Raw genomic sequence first — 13556 nt, 5'->3', positions numbered from 1 at the left:
TGTGTGTGAACATGGGAACGCGAAGGCAGAAGCTCACACGGAGCCATAGAGAGTGGTGCGCGGTTTGAGTGTCTGCCGGAGACAGTAACAAACAGTAGAGAAAAATTATATAAAATTGTATAAAATACACTGGTGCAAGTGCGGCTTCGGTGGCTGTGGGAACTGAGCAGCCCACTTCCCCGGGGACCATTTCTGAAGGAGCTTCAGCCACTTCCTGGGATGCCCCGCCTTCTGCTTTGTTTCTTTGCTGAGAGAACTCCACATACATGAGGGGGAAGAGCCCTCACCGCTCAAATGACCCCATGGAGCTCCGTGCCATAGGAGATAGTGCACTGAGCTGGAATCAGGAGAACCCGAGTTCTGATCCTACCTCAGATGCCCTGAGATGCCTGAACATAGGTCTTTCTGGACTATAAATGAGACTCCAGTCTCAGTGGGGCTCTGACATCCCTTCCAATTTTAAATCTATGATTCCGAGAGCTAATGCAGGACTCCGGGGTGGTCTGCAGCCCTCCACGATAAATGCCTCACCAACTTGTTGGCCTGAGAGTCGCACATCTGAGCGTGCTGCAAAGTGACTGCTCTGGGTGGGGAAGCGGGGTCGGTGTCTCAGGGAGCTCAGCTTTGCCTGAGAGCGGGTTTGAGCTGGAGGAAGGGGAAGCCGGAGAGAGCCTGAGGTTGTTCCTAGGGGTGGGAAAGGGAGGCCGGGAAGGCGGCTAAGGGCAGTAAGTGCTGACCTCATCGTTCTGCTGGGCCGTTTCCGCTATTGTCAAGCCTACGGTTGGTCTGTGAGGACGTTGGAGAGAAAGAGTGACCCAGACACGGCTGTCACGTCCCTCAGAACCAGCAGTGTCAGAACCGAGGGAACTTCAGGCTTGTTCAGCCTTCCCACAAACTGAGCCCCAGCGATTAACTGCCCACAGTCACACAAGTTTGAAAATGAATATTCTTTGAGTCTTTACTTGAATGGCTATGGGCTCCAGGATGGAACCTGAAAGCTACAGAAGACAGCATCTATCTCACAACTAGCCCTGGTCATAATGTCTAGAAATTTCAAGAATAGAAAATATTCAACAAATGGGAATCCTTGAGAAGTGGGAAGGGAAGTGTCATGTTGGACTGTGTTCCGTGGTTTCCTCCCAATCACATCTGCAGTGCCAATATTATACCCATTTCACAGGTGCTAAAACAGTCTTCAAAAAATAAATAACTTGCCCGAGTTCGCACTGTTAGTACGCAGTAGAGCTGAGACTCAATCTGAGATCCTCTGGTTGGAATTCCACTACTTTCCTCTATACTGGGGGGCCCAATGAAGGGAAATTGAAAATAGGTCAGTTAGGTGGAAGACAGAAAAATAATCAAGAGATGGAAAGGGGAACAAGAGTAAGGTATTTTAGTCTAGTGTCTCTTGTTTTTTTTTGTTTTGTTTTGTTTTTAAATAGGAAAAAGTATACTTTCACTTTCTTTATGTTTCTCCTTGTGTCGCACTCATTCACCCCAAACCTCAGACACGAGGAGATAACGGGACCCAGGTTAGTGCGTAGGGCATTGGGCTTCAAGTCAAGAAAACCTGAATTCAAATCCTGTTAGCTGTGTAGTCCTGGGCTAGTCCTCCTTTTTCAGCCCATCTGTAAAATGGGGATAACAAGAGCACTGGCTTCACACGGCTGCTGCGAGGATCTAGTGAGATCGAAGATTTTCATATAATTTACATAAATATAACTATTTCTAAAGCTATTGTCATTGGGTTTTAATTTTCACTGGGGTGGCAGATCTATGTTTTCTTTCACAACTTGTATGGAAACGTTTTGCATAATTTCACAAGTTGTTTCTTAATTGTGTGTAGGGATCAGAAAGAGAACCTAGAAGTCAAAAATTTTAAAAGCAAATGTAAAAAAAATAAAATAATAAATAAAAACAAAAAAATGTTAAAGTCCAAAAATGAGACTTATCATTAATTGAGGTGGGCTTGATGAAGAAGAGCTAGGTTAGGGTGGGGGAGCAGGGAAAAGTCTCAGCATCTCCTTCACTCACGGGAGTTCCTTCCGTGGACGGTGGAAAGGTTGGAAGTAAGAGACAAGATTCAATGCTCTACCCAGTTCTGCCTGAATCTTTGTCCCCTGATTCTAGGTAAATTAAGAATCACCCTAGCCTAATTAATTGAAATATGATGGGGCTTTAGCTATGTCAAGGCTGGTGCGTCTGTTGATTTATAAGACAATCTGACCAAGAAAGGCGAATGTGAAGTCCATGATGTTTAGATGGGCTGGTGCCCTTGGGAGTCAGAATTATGAAAAAACTTGAGATTCCAGAAAAACTGAGTTTAGGAGCTAGGACACAGGATCCTTCTTTAGACTTTTGTCCTGGGCTGAGGGCCAGAAAAAAGGGGAGACTCGGGCAGTGAAACTTGAGGGCAGAATTCAAGTGAGCTGCCTTGTGGGCGTCCTTGGAGCCTAAAAGAGACTAGGATTACCCTGGAACAAGAGTTGGGAGGTGGGAGGGGAAGAGATATTTTGGAGATTAGAAAGAAGGGGTCTGACTTCATTTAGTGCTCAGAAAAACTATGAGGATACGGTTTCCCAGGGCTGCCGTTAGAAGTCAAGGAGAATTAGGAAGGACAAGTGGATATGATCATAAAAACCTGATTTATTTGTTAACTGGGGTTGAGCCAAAAATGAGTAATGAGACAGGATTACTGTTCTGGGTATGGTTTGTATCCTGAGATTTCCATATAAGGTAGCAAAGATGGATTACATGTGTGCATGTGTGCTATGCTTTGGAAGGCATGGAGGGGGATTCTTTAGGGGGTAGCGCTTGAGAAAGCCTGAATTCTGGGACCATGAAATTTGGGGCAGAAACCCCCAGATTTTGGGGGTGATAGCAGCACTTAAGCAGTTGGACTGATCACTTGTGTGCTTTGGAAGACATTGAGGGGGATTCTTTAGGGGGCAGTGCTTGGGAAAGCCTGAATCTTGGGACCACGATATTTGGGGCAGAAACCCCCAGACTCTTGGAGTGGTAGAGCAGTGACAAGACTCTGTTGGGAGAATTTTCTGGTTGGGAAGAGCCTGAGAGGTCATTTACCAGCCCGCTGCCCCCTCTCTGAGGTCCAGACTTACCTCCTCACTGTATTTGCCCACATAGGAGAAGATCTCAGAGAGGGCACTCATTGTGTTGAATTCATTCATGTGCATGCGGGACTGCTCGGCTAAGTAGGCGTTCATGTCCTGGTCACTGATGGCTGGCATCTTCCCGATGTCTGAGTAATATCTGCCAGGAGGGAAGGTGAGAGGGAGAAAAGGCAAAGTCAAAAGTGGGGAAAGACAGTGGGGGGGGGGCATGGACACGTGATGGAAACCTCCTGGGGCGGGTGGTGCTCCCAAACAGCCGCTGACCATGTACACACCCTCAGGTTCTTCCACCAGTCTCTGACTGGGGCGTCCCAGAACCTTTGATGTACCACGGAGGCCCAGGTCTCCATTAACTGGTTGTCATTCTTTTCCAGACTGAACTTCTGACTCATTTCCACAGGACTTTCTCTACCAACCCCTCCCTTACTTCTCAGCTCCCCTTGAGAGCAGGGGTTATTTATTTATTTTTATCTTTGTATTACCAGCCTAAGACAGGAGTTCAATCTTTTTTTTTTTTTTTTCCTCACTCACGTTCAATTCTTGGTGATCCTATTTGGGCTTTTCTTGGCAAAGAACTGGAGTGGAGCCTTTTCCAGCTCAATTTACAGAGAAGGAAACTGAGTCAAACAGGGTTGCCTAGGATCATACAGCTAATAAACATCTGAGGCTGGAGCTGAACTCAGGAAGATGAGTCTTCTTGATTCCGGGTCTAGAACTCTATCCAATGTGCTGCTAGCTGTCCCAGTAACTTACGGTAAGAACTTAGTAAATGCTTGCTGACCGACTGATGGACCTTTGAGTCTGGCAACAGAAGTCTAGTTCCTTCTCTCGGGCAAAGCAATGAGTTACCTCTTTCATAGGATCACAGACTTAGAACCTTAGCGGCTATCTACTCTAAACCCTGATTTTGCAGATCAGGAACCTGAGTCAGAGATAAGTTAACTGGCTTGCCCAGTTATCTGAAGCAGAATTTTTTTTAATTTCGTTTTTATTAATTTTTATAATTATAACTTTTTTTGACAGTACATATGCATAGGTAAATTTTTTTACAACATTTTCCCTTGTACTCCCTTCTGTTCCGAGTTTTTCCCCTCCTTCCCTCCACCCCCTCCCCTAGATGGCAGGCATTCCCATACATATTAAATATCTTATAGTAAATCCTAGGTACAATATATATGTCAGAACCAAATTTTGGTGTTGTTGTTGTTGCAAAGGATCTGAAGCAGAATTTGAACCTGAATCTATCTCGCTCCATGGCTATTACTCTGTTCTTTATCTAGAGGGGTCTAACTGAAAGCCTCAGAGATCGTGGCCTTTAAAGTCTGAACCAGATAAATGTTTAACAAAATAATAAAGATAGAATACAACATAAAATAATGTCAGTTTGTGGCTTTCTAAGGGAAAATGTGGCAGCCGGCTCCATTTCTATTTAAGTTTGATACTGCTGACCTCTAACACTTAGCTGCCTCTCAACAGCACTAATGCCCAATGCAGGACAAGAATCCATCCCTGAGAAAGCTTATATGTAACTGAGGCAGGCAGGCTCTCCTCTGAAGGCCTAGTTTTTTCCTTCTTTGTCTAGATCAAGTAGGACATAAGGTGGAGCTGGGGAGCCAGGGAGGGCATTAAGAACACCTCCTTCCTCTCTCTATTTTTTCTCCCATCAGCTCTGCAGCCAAATAGTCTCATGGCATATACAGGACACTGAGCCTACAGATGATCTTTTCTACCTGTAGCTGTGAGCCACACATGAATCAAAGACTTTTATTAGAGTTGGAAGGGATTTTGGAGATGAGTTTACATAGAAGGAAACTGAGACCCAGAGAGATGAATGTCACTGGTCCATGGTCACATAGATGTAAGTGGTAGAGCTAGGATTTGACTCCAAGTTTTCCAATCCACGATCAGCAGCTATAGAGCTCCGTCCACTACAAGGCTGGAGTCTCTCCCATTGGTGCTTCCACCCAGGAACCCCCATCTCTCTTTAGTATAGCCACTTTTTCCTGATGTCCTCTTCCTTTCCAAAGGATGGAAGGGGAAAAGGTGGGGACGGGGTAGGAGGCTGGCAGAAGGCAATCAGTCACTGTCACTTGCAGCTGTGCACTGCTGTCAACTGGTTAATTGGATGCCAGCATTTACATTTTTAATTTCTGCAATTTGACATTTTGCGCACCAAAACTCAAGTCTACCCCCCCCTGCCAGAGAAAAGCTGCCCAGTTTCCTAATGAGGAGCTATAAGGCTCCCGTGCCCCAAAGACATCCAGTCCCCACTCCTCCACCTGGCCCCCTCCTCCCCAACTCCGAGGACCTCTGGGTTGCCCAACTCAAGGAGATCAAAGTTAAGGATGAACATGGCAGAGAAATAGAAGGAGCTCTTTGGGGAGTTATGAACAGAAGTCAGCAATCCCTGCTTCCAACCCAGGGATCACACACAGCTGGAGGTAACCATAAAGGCAAGATTTATAGCTTAGGAATATAGAGCATCCGATTGCTATCTTTTGGTGGCTTCAGGGATGAGGAGAAGGGCTGGGCTTGTAATCTTCAGTTAGTTCTCTTCATCATTTCATTATCAGGAGAATATTGATATTAATTATTGATTATATTATTATTAAAACATGATAATAATTATCCCAACCTCCCTGAGGCTATGCCATCAGGATTCTAGCTCTAACAAATATTAGCAGATTGAGGAGGCTTTGAGTATGGACTTGGAATTAACTCTCCCTCCCATCCCTAATAACATCAATATAATTCTAGGTTGCCTTTCCTCTGAACAGTGAGGTGGAAGATGAGACTTAGTTCAACTAACTCAGGTTATTCTGAACCACCCATAGAAGAGGGATCTCACACAATAAGTGACCCCGAAAGACTCTTCCCAGCCCAAATTTAAGAAAGAAGACCAATTTCTTCTCTGGGCTTTTCTGTTCTAAACATGTTCCTGTGTTTATGAGATGGAGATGATCTGGAATGTGGGACACCTGGGACCTCCTAACCCTTTGCTTACATCTCAGTTAAGCTCTTAGTACCCTTAAAAGATTAGAATATTGACCTAGAAGCTAGGGGGATGCTGGAGATCGTGTATGTAAGGTCCTGGGAGTTCCGTGAATGGAAATGATCACTGGAGGTCTGGACATGCATGCTTTTTTGCTCTTGAATCAGCTGCTAGACCTGTCTCTTCCCCCAGCATTGACCTTGGAGCCATGCAGTGGGAGGCTGTCCTTTTCCCTTCTCTTTCCTATCAATGCCCTGGGGCTGGAAGACAGGCTGACGAGGGGAGCCACTTCAGTGGTACACCGGTTATCAGGCTCAGGTGCTTTGGTGAAATGACAGTTCAATTTACTGCTGGAGAACTCTCATTGAAAGCGAGGACTGGGGAGCTTCACAGCACTGAGATGTGGTTTCCGGGGCTCTGAGAGTGAGAACTCATCATTGAAACTAGAACAGGGACCAAGGAGACAGGGATTGATGGAGAAGGGGATACTAAAGATGCCTCCCAGAGCAAGGGGTACAAGTCATGAGCAAGCACCGGGGGAGAGAGAGATAGATCCCCCCAATGGCCCTCCCCCAACACACATTTCACACATGTATATGAACATTAGCTCTTCATGATCCCTTTCTTTATAAGGATAGTTAGATGGTGTAATGGAGGTAGTATTGGACCTGGAATCAGGCAGATGTGACCCCAAGTTACTTAAATCTGTTTGCCTCAGTTTCCTGCTCTGTAAAATGAGCCAGAGAAGGAAATGCAAACCACGCCAGTATATTTTGCCAAGAAAAGGGCTCATGAAGACTTGGACACAACTAAACAATGACATTCCTTATTTTTTATGGCCTAGCATCTAGAGTATGTAGGGAAATTAGTCTATTCAGGTAATTTCTCCCCTTGTTTTTTAAGATGGGAAAACTAAGGTCCAAAGAGGATAAGTGATTTGTCCATTATCACATAGATATATACAGCCAAAGCAAAATTTGAACTCATGTCATCTGACTCTGCTCCTAATGCTGTTTCTATCAAACAATAAACATTTCTTAAGTACCAATCATGCTGCTACTAAAGTTGTTTTCCCACTTAGAAAGAATCTCCTTGAAAGAAGCTACTAAAAAAGATCTCTGAGAAGAGGTGATTAGATTTAGAACTAGGAAAGGCACTTGAGAGATGGCTTGGATAATAAACCTACGACTCCAATGCAGCTCCCTTCTGCTTATGTCATTGCTTCCTAAGCCCATTACTACTCTCATGGCACAATCCACAAGGTCATGGAGCAAATATGGCTCCCTGCGGCCTGATTTGAAGTCCAATTTGTTTAAATCAATCAATCAACCACCAAAAATTTATTCAGTACTTACTATGGGCCAGGTGCCTTGTTTGATGCAAACACAATGATAGAAATTCAAAGAAATGCAAGAAATTTGAAAAAAAAACCTATTATTTCTTTCTGAAAGAATGAATCCCTGCCCTGAAAATATTATATTTCCTAGATGATATGATTGATTGATGATGTTTGGCCTTCATTCTTACACATTAGGCCTTATACTACATGTCTTTAAAAAATCCACTAATTTATCTTTATGTCATAACTGAGGAGCCACAAATTTCCTTCTTTTTATTGTATTGAGGAGTAGAATGAGGCACTATGATACATTTTTTTATAAAAATGAAACAAGAGTTATTGGATAGCCTCTCTAATCTATTGTAACAAGCCTTATCTATCATCATGATTAAAATCCCTAATTATTTTCTCTATTTTGTTAAAAAGGAGATTTTTTTTATTAATAGTGGGGGGTAGAAGGGTTTGTTCTGTCCCTTGTTTGAGAATGTGTTTTTCTCATGGTGGGAATGGGTTTGCATGAGATTACCCATAATCTCTCATGTCTTCCATTGTTAGCCAGCGAGCCCCCAATGAGGATTTAGAGTTTGGCCTGTGACCTGAGCTATCTGTTCCACATGGCAATAAAGGGACCAAGGTGAATTTGGGGTGAAAAGACATGGGTTTGAATCTCGGTGCTGCTTTTTTATAATCTTTACGATCTTCGTAAAGTTTCTTGATTTATTTATTTCTTCATTTGTAAAATGAAGGTTCTGGACAGGTTGATCTCCAAGGTTCGTTCGGGCTTTAAATTTGGTAATCTTATGGTTTTTGTCATTATCTCACAAATCAAACCTTCCTGGCAGCAGCTGGATGGATGACTCTAAGGGAGGACGGGAGAGGGGCTGAGTCTCTGGGGTTCTTGCCTCTCAGGTGCCTCTGCGGGGCCCCGCAGGGCCGAGCTGGTCCAACCTTGATCCTTTGTCCCCTCCCCGCGGCGTCCTCCTTATCTCCCACACCCTCGCCTGCACCACTCCAGCCTGGTAAAGGGACCCCACTGTGAAGCTCTCGCTGCTCTGTGCACAATTGCCTCCTTTTCAGTGCTTGCTGTGGTGGCCTTTGTGCTTGGCTCCTGTACAGAGACAGCTTATTGATTGTGAAGAATGCAATTAAGCCCTGTTAATGAACTTCAAACAAGTGTTCTCAGTCAGCTGGCTATGCAGCTAGGAAGGGAAAGGTCAGACCCAGCCCCTCTACTCCAATTTCCTCCTGTGAGATCCCTGCATGTCAATGAGCTGGTTCCCAGCTGGGGATTTAACGGGATGCACCCATGGCCCGAAGATGGAAGAATGGGATAAGGCGGCAATCCTTCCCAGATTTTCCCCCGCAGACTCCGGGAGACAGGAAGATCAGATAGGATTGTACCTTCTTGTACGACATACTGCGATCTGCTTGGATGGTTTTGCTGTGATCTGGACCTTCTTTTAGCCACCTGTTTATACTTTTTTGGGTGTGAGCTCCCCTCCTTTCCTTGATCATTGCCCCTACTCCCACTTAATTTTTAAACTCCCAACATCAGCCTTGGGAAAGCAGTGTTGTATAGGAAGAAATCAAAGGATCTGAATTTAAATCCCACCACTGACCCTTACATGTTGGGCAAGTCACAACTTCCCTGGGCTTGCTATCTCTCATCTGTAAAATTGGGAGGTGCGAATTTAGAGAGATTCCTTCAAGTTCTATGAAGAGCTAGAAGCCATGTTAGAAACTACCAGCCTAATGATTTTACAGATGAGGAAACTGAGGTGCAGGTTAAGCGAATCAGTAAAGTTAAAGGGTAGGATTGAGCCCAGGTCCTCACCTCTAGGTCTAGAGCTCTTTCCACTGTAAAGTCATTCTGGGCATCTGTGGACTCTCTAGGGGGATGGTTACTATGAGTCCTTCAGCTTATGGTAATGCTGGGGACTCTTCCTGGGTCCTATTCACTTTCTGTGTGAAGCAGAAAGACTTCTAATTATCTATTCTATTAGAGCCCGCTATTAGAGGCTAGGAAATTAGGGTGATACCTGTGTTTTCATTGTGAAAGAGCATTCCTGGATGAGGAAACTTCTTTCTTCAGTGCAAGGTAGCCCTGAAATCTAAAGTCTTAGGGAATTGCCTTAGAATGAGGGATCAGGTGATTTGTCCAGGGTCGCACGCCAGATGTCATAGGGGGGTCTTGGTTTTCTTGTTTCCCAAATCAGCTATCTACTTCCCTAAGCCTGCTTCTCTCTCTCTCTCTCCAAGCCACTGTGAAAGGAATGAGGTGGGACCTGAAGCAACCTGAGCTCTCTCCCTGTAAGGTGGTCTTCTCACTGCTTCATGCCTCGGAGACATTAATCTTACAGACAGAATCACTGATTGTTAGAGTGGGAGTGGACCAATGTTTCTGAGGTGTTGTTGCTATTGTTTAATTTCAGTATCGTGTAACTTTTATAACCCCATTTGGGGTTCTCTTAGCAAAGATGCTGCAGTAGTTTGCCATTTCCTTCTCCAGCTCACTTTACAGAGGAGGAAACTGAGGCAAACTGGGTTAAGTGACTTGTCTGGGGTCCCCAGCTGAGACTGGATCTGAACTCCAGTCCTCCTGACTCCAGTGCCAGCACACTGTGCCATGTATGTTCCCTCAATTTTATTTTTAGTAGAAGTCAGGGAAAAAAGGCATTGTTTTCAAGGTCAGACTTTACCATGAGGGCTGGTACTTGGGTTGCTAAGTGAGTATTTGCTAGTTAAGACTGGGAAAGCGTGGCGGAGATGACCAGACCAAGGAAAATCATCATCAACTTTCTTTGAACCTGTTCTCATGCTTGCCTACCCCCATGGAGTTCGGGACCACATTTATTCTCATCATCTATAGAAACATAGACTTTAGGAAGCTAAGTAAATCTGCCCTAAGAGTGTTATGGCTATTGTGATAACTTGCTATGAAGAAGACAATATAGTAACGGGGCAAAGAGCATTGATTTGGGAGTTGGGGTCCCTGACTGCAAATCTTCCTCTGTTGCCTCTGACACCTGGAAATATCATCTCCTCTCCAATTGCTTCGAGTTCTTAAGCTGTAAAATGAAAAGGTTGGAATAGATGGCCTCAGAGGTCTCTTCTAGCTCTCTATATCTATAATAATTTACAATTAGATAGCAATCTCATATTTACATATGCAATCTCAATTAATCTTCTCAGAGAGAAGTGGCAGTTTTCAGGCATTTAGGGATTTATTTAAGATTTGAAAAGTAACTTACAGATAATGAGATATCATTTGACCCTTATTAAAACCCTGAGAAGTTGGCACTAGTATTATCCCCATTTACAAGTGAAGAAGCCACATAGTTAGTCATTGTCTGAAGCAGGATTTAAACTAAAGTCTTCTTGACCCCAACTTCGATGTTCAATCCATCAGAGTTCCTAAATGCCTTACAATCTGTCATACATCCTATTTCAAGGAATCATCAAAGAACACTGGCCTGATATCCCAGGACCAGAGGGTAAAATGGAATGGAAACAATCCTGGTCACCTCCTGAAAGAGATCTCAAAATGAAAACGCCAAGGAATATTATAGAATTAATATACTTATATATAATATTAATATAGAATTTAGAGGAGAGAGACAGAGAGAATCAAAGAGGCAGAGATAGAAGAGAAGAGAGGAGAGATGGAGAGAGAAACAGAGAAAGAGACAGAGACAGAGAGACTATATAATATATATTATAATATATTATACATATATCATAAAATATAGAATATAGAATATTAATTATATATTTATGTATAATATTAATATAGAATTTAGATTCCAGAGCTCCTGGGGCAAGTGGAAAATATTGCAAATAATCAGAAAGAAGTAATTTAAACATCGTGGAGCCACCATCAGGATAACACAAGATTTAGCAGCTTCTACATTAAGGGACCAGGGGGGTTGGAATATGATATTCTGGAGGGCAAAGGAGTCAGGATTATAGTGAAGAATGACCAACCCAGCAAACCGATTATAATTCTCCCGGGGGGAGAATGAACATTCAATAAGATAGAAGACTTTCAGATATTGCTGATGAAAAGATCATAGCTAAATAGAAATTTTGACTATCAAATATTAGATTCAAAAGAAGCATGAAAAGGTAAACAGGAAAGAGCAATCCTAAGGGATTCACAATAAGCTTAAATACTCTGCCACATAGATTTAGAATTCTAAGTAGTACTTCTAGGGGGGGATAGAAAGCCAGGGGAAAGGACTGGATTTGGTGAAATTCTTAAGGTTTTGGACATAAGGAAAAATCCAAAGCCTGCCATCAGCAGTGATGGTGAAGAGAGTCTGTGGGGCTGCGCCGAGCAGCTACCGAACGCACAGGACGTGTGGGGAGGTGAGGATCCGCTAGGACTCAGCTTCCTAAACCGTGGCGTGTGATCCCAGATGGGTCTCATAATTGAATGAAGGTGTGAAATTAAGATTTGTTATCAGTGTTTGATTTGTAGAATTTTATTGCACATTTGCTATATTATATAGTTATTGTGTATATATATATATATATATATATATATATATATATATATATATATATATGTATATATATATACTACTTGTATAACTATACCTGGGGACTGTACAAATTCCTTGGGTACAAAGTGTAAGAAGTCCGACTGTAGAATGCTAAATTCATTGTGTGGGGATAGAATCAGCGGCCTCAGTGCATGAAGGTCTGATTCTAAAAGATGAGATGCTGGTTAAGCCCATTTATTTCTTTCCTAATTTGAAGAGAGAGTAAGATCTGGTGAGTTTACTTTTTGGCTGGCATAGACCCAAGGGAAATGAGTAACACTCAGTTCTCTACCATGGAAAGAAAAGCATAACATAAATGATAACTCTCTCTCTCTCTCTCTCTCTCTCTCTCTCTCTGTCTCTGTCTCTCTCTGTCTCTCTCTGTCTCTCTGTCTCTGTCTCTCTGTCTCTCTCTGTCTCTCTGTCTCTGTCTCTCTCTCTCTCTCTCTCTCTCTGTCTCTGTCTCTCTCTGTCTCTCTGTCTCTGTCTTCTGTCTCTCTGTCTCTCTCTGTCTCTCTGTCTCTCTCTGTCTCTCTCTGTCTCTCTCTCTCTCATCTCTCTCTCTCTCTCTCTCTCTCTCTCTGTCTCTGTCTCTCTGTCTCTCTCTCTCTCTGTCTCTCTGTCTCTGTCTCTCTCTCTGTCTCTCTGTCTCTCTGTCTCTCTGTCTCTCTCTCTCTCTCTCTCTCTGTCTCTGTCTCTCTCTCTCTCTCTGTCTCTCTGTCTCTCTGTCTCTCTCTGTCTCTCTGTCTCTCTCTGTCTCTCTCTGTCTCTCTCTGTCTCTCTCTGTCTCTCTCTTCTCTCTCTCTCTCTCTCTCTCTCTCTCTCTGTCTCTCTCTCTGTGTCTCTTTCTCTCTCTCTCTCTCTGTCTCTCTATCTCTCATCATCTCTCTGTCTCTCCCTCTGGGTCTCTCTCTGTCTGTCTCTCCTCTGTCTCTGTCTCTCTGTCACTCAAGTATTATGGAATCACAGCTCAAAAGCTTGATGGGATCTCAGGGGCCAAACACGTCCAACCCTCTCATTTTACAGATGGGGAAAATGAAGTTCAGGAAGCCACGACCAGTCTGAGTTACACCCTGGGGAGCTGACATTCTGGAGTCAGTTACATTTCAGACTTAAGTTTCTCACCTGCCCGGGGCTCAGAGGCGTGGTCTGCACAGGAGATGCTGAGAGCCTCAGGCTTGATCTGGACTTGCTGGGGGAATCTAAACCAATCCTGGCTTCCCGTGCCTCAGTTTCCCCCAAAACTAACCGGTCGGCCAGCGAGTTTCGGGGACTGAATCATTCCTGAGTGGGCCGGGGAGCACCTGGGGAATGAATCACCTGCTCTCTCCTTTCCGGTCTCCAGCTCCCTCTCTGTTCCCCGCCCCAGAAGTGCCCAGAGGAGACAAGGAAAGGATTGGAGGCCTCGAGCAAGGGAAGAGGTGGCATTCCGGCGAGTCCCATTGGTTGCTAAGAAACTAGTGGTGTAAGAAATGGAAACCGTCAAACCACTCCTAAAAATAACCAAGTGGACCAGGGCTGCTCGTGACCCGCAGCAGCTGCGTGAGAGA

The 13556-nt window shown here is 44.0% G+C and overlaps 1 protein-coding gene across 1 annotated transcript in view; it reads right to left on the bottom strand.

The window, feature by feature from the left end:
• The window catches only part of PLXNA4 (plexin A4), a 627987-nt gene that overhangs the window by 8039 nt on the left and 606392 nt on the right, over window positions 1-13556 (bottom strand). The window contains exon 28 of the mRNA XM_074269561.1: window positions 3120-3270. Coding sequence (XP_074125662.1) covers window positions 3120-3270 — 151 coding nt within the window. The remainder of the gene's footprint in view (window positions 1-3119; window positions 3271-13556) is intronic.

This window comes from Sminthopsis crassicaudata, chromosome 5, assembly GCF_048593235.1.
Source record: "Sminthopsis crassicaudata isolate SCR6 chromosome 5, ASM4859323v1, whole genome shotgun sequence".
Classification (NCBI taxonomy): domain Eukaryota; kingdom Metazoa; phylum Chordata; class Mammalia; order Dasyuromorphia; family Dasyuridae; genus Sminthopsis; species Sminthopsis crassicaudata.
The sequence above is the reverse complement of the archived record's forward strand: the minus strand, read 5'-3'. Positions and strand labels throughout refer to the sequence as shown.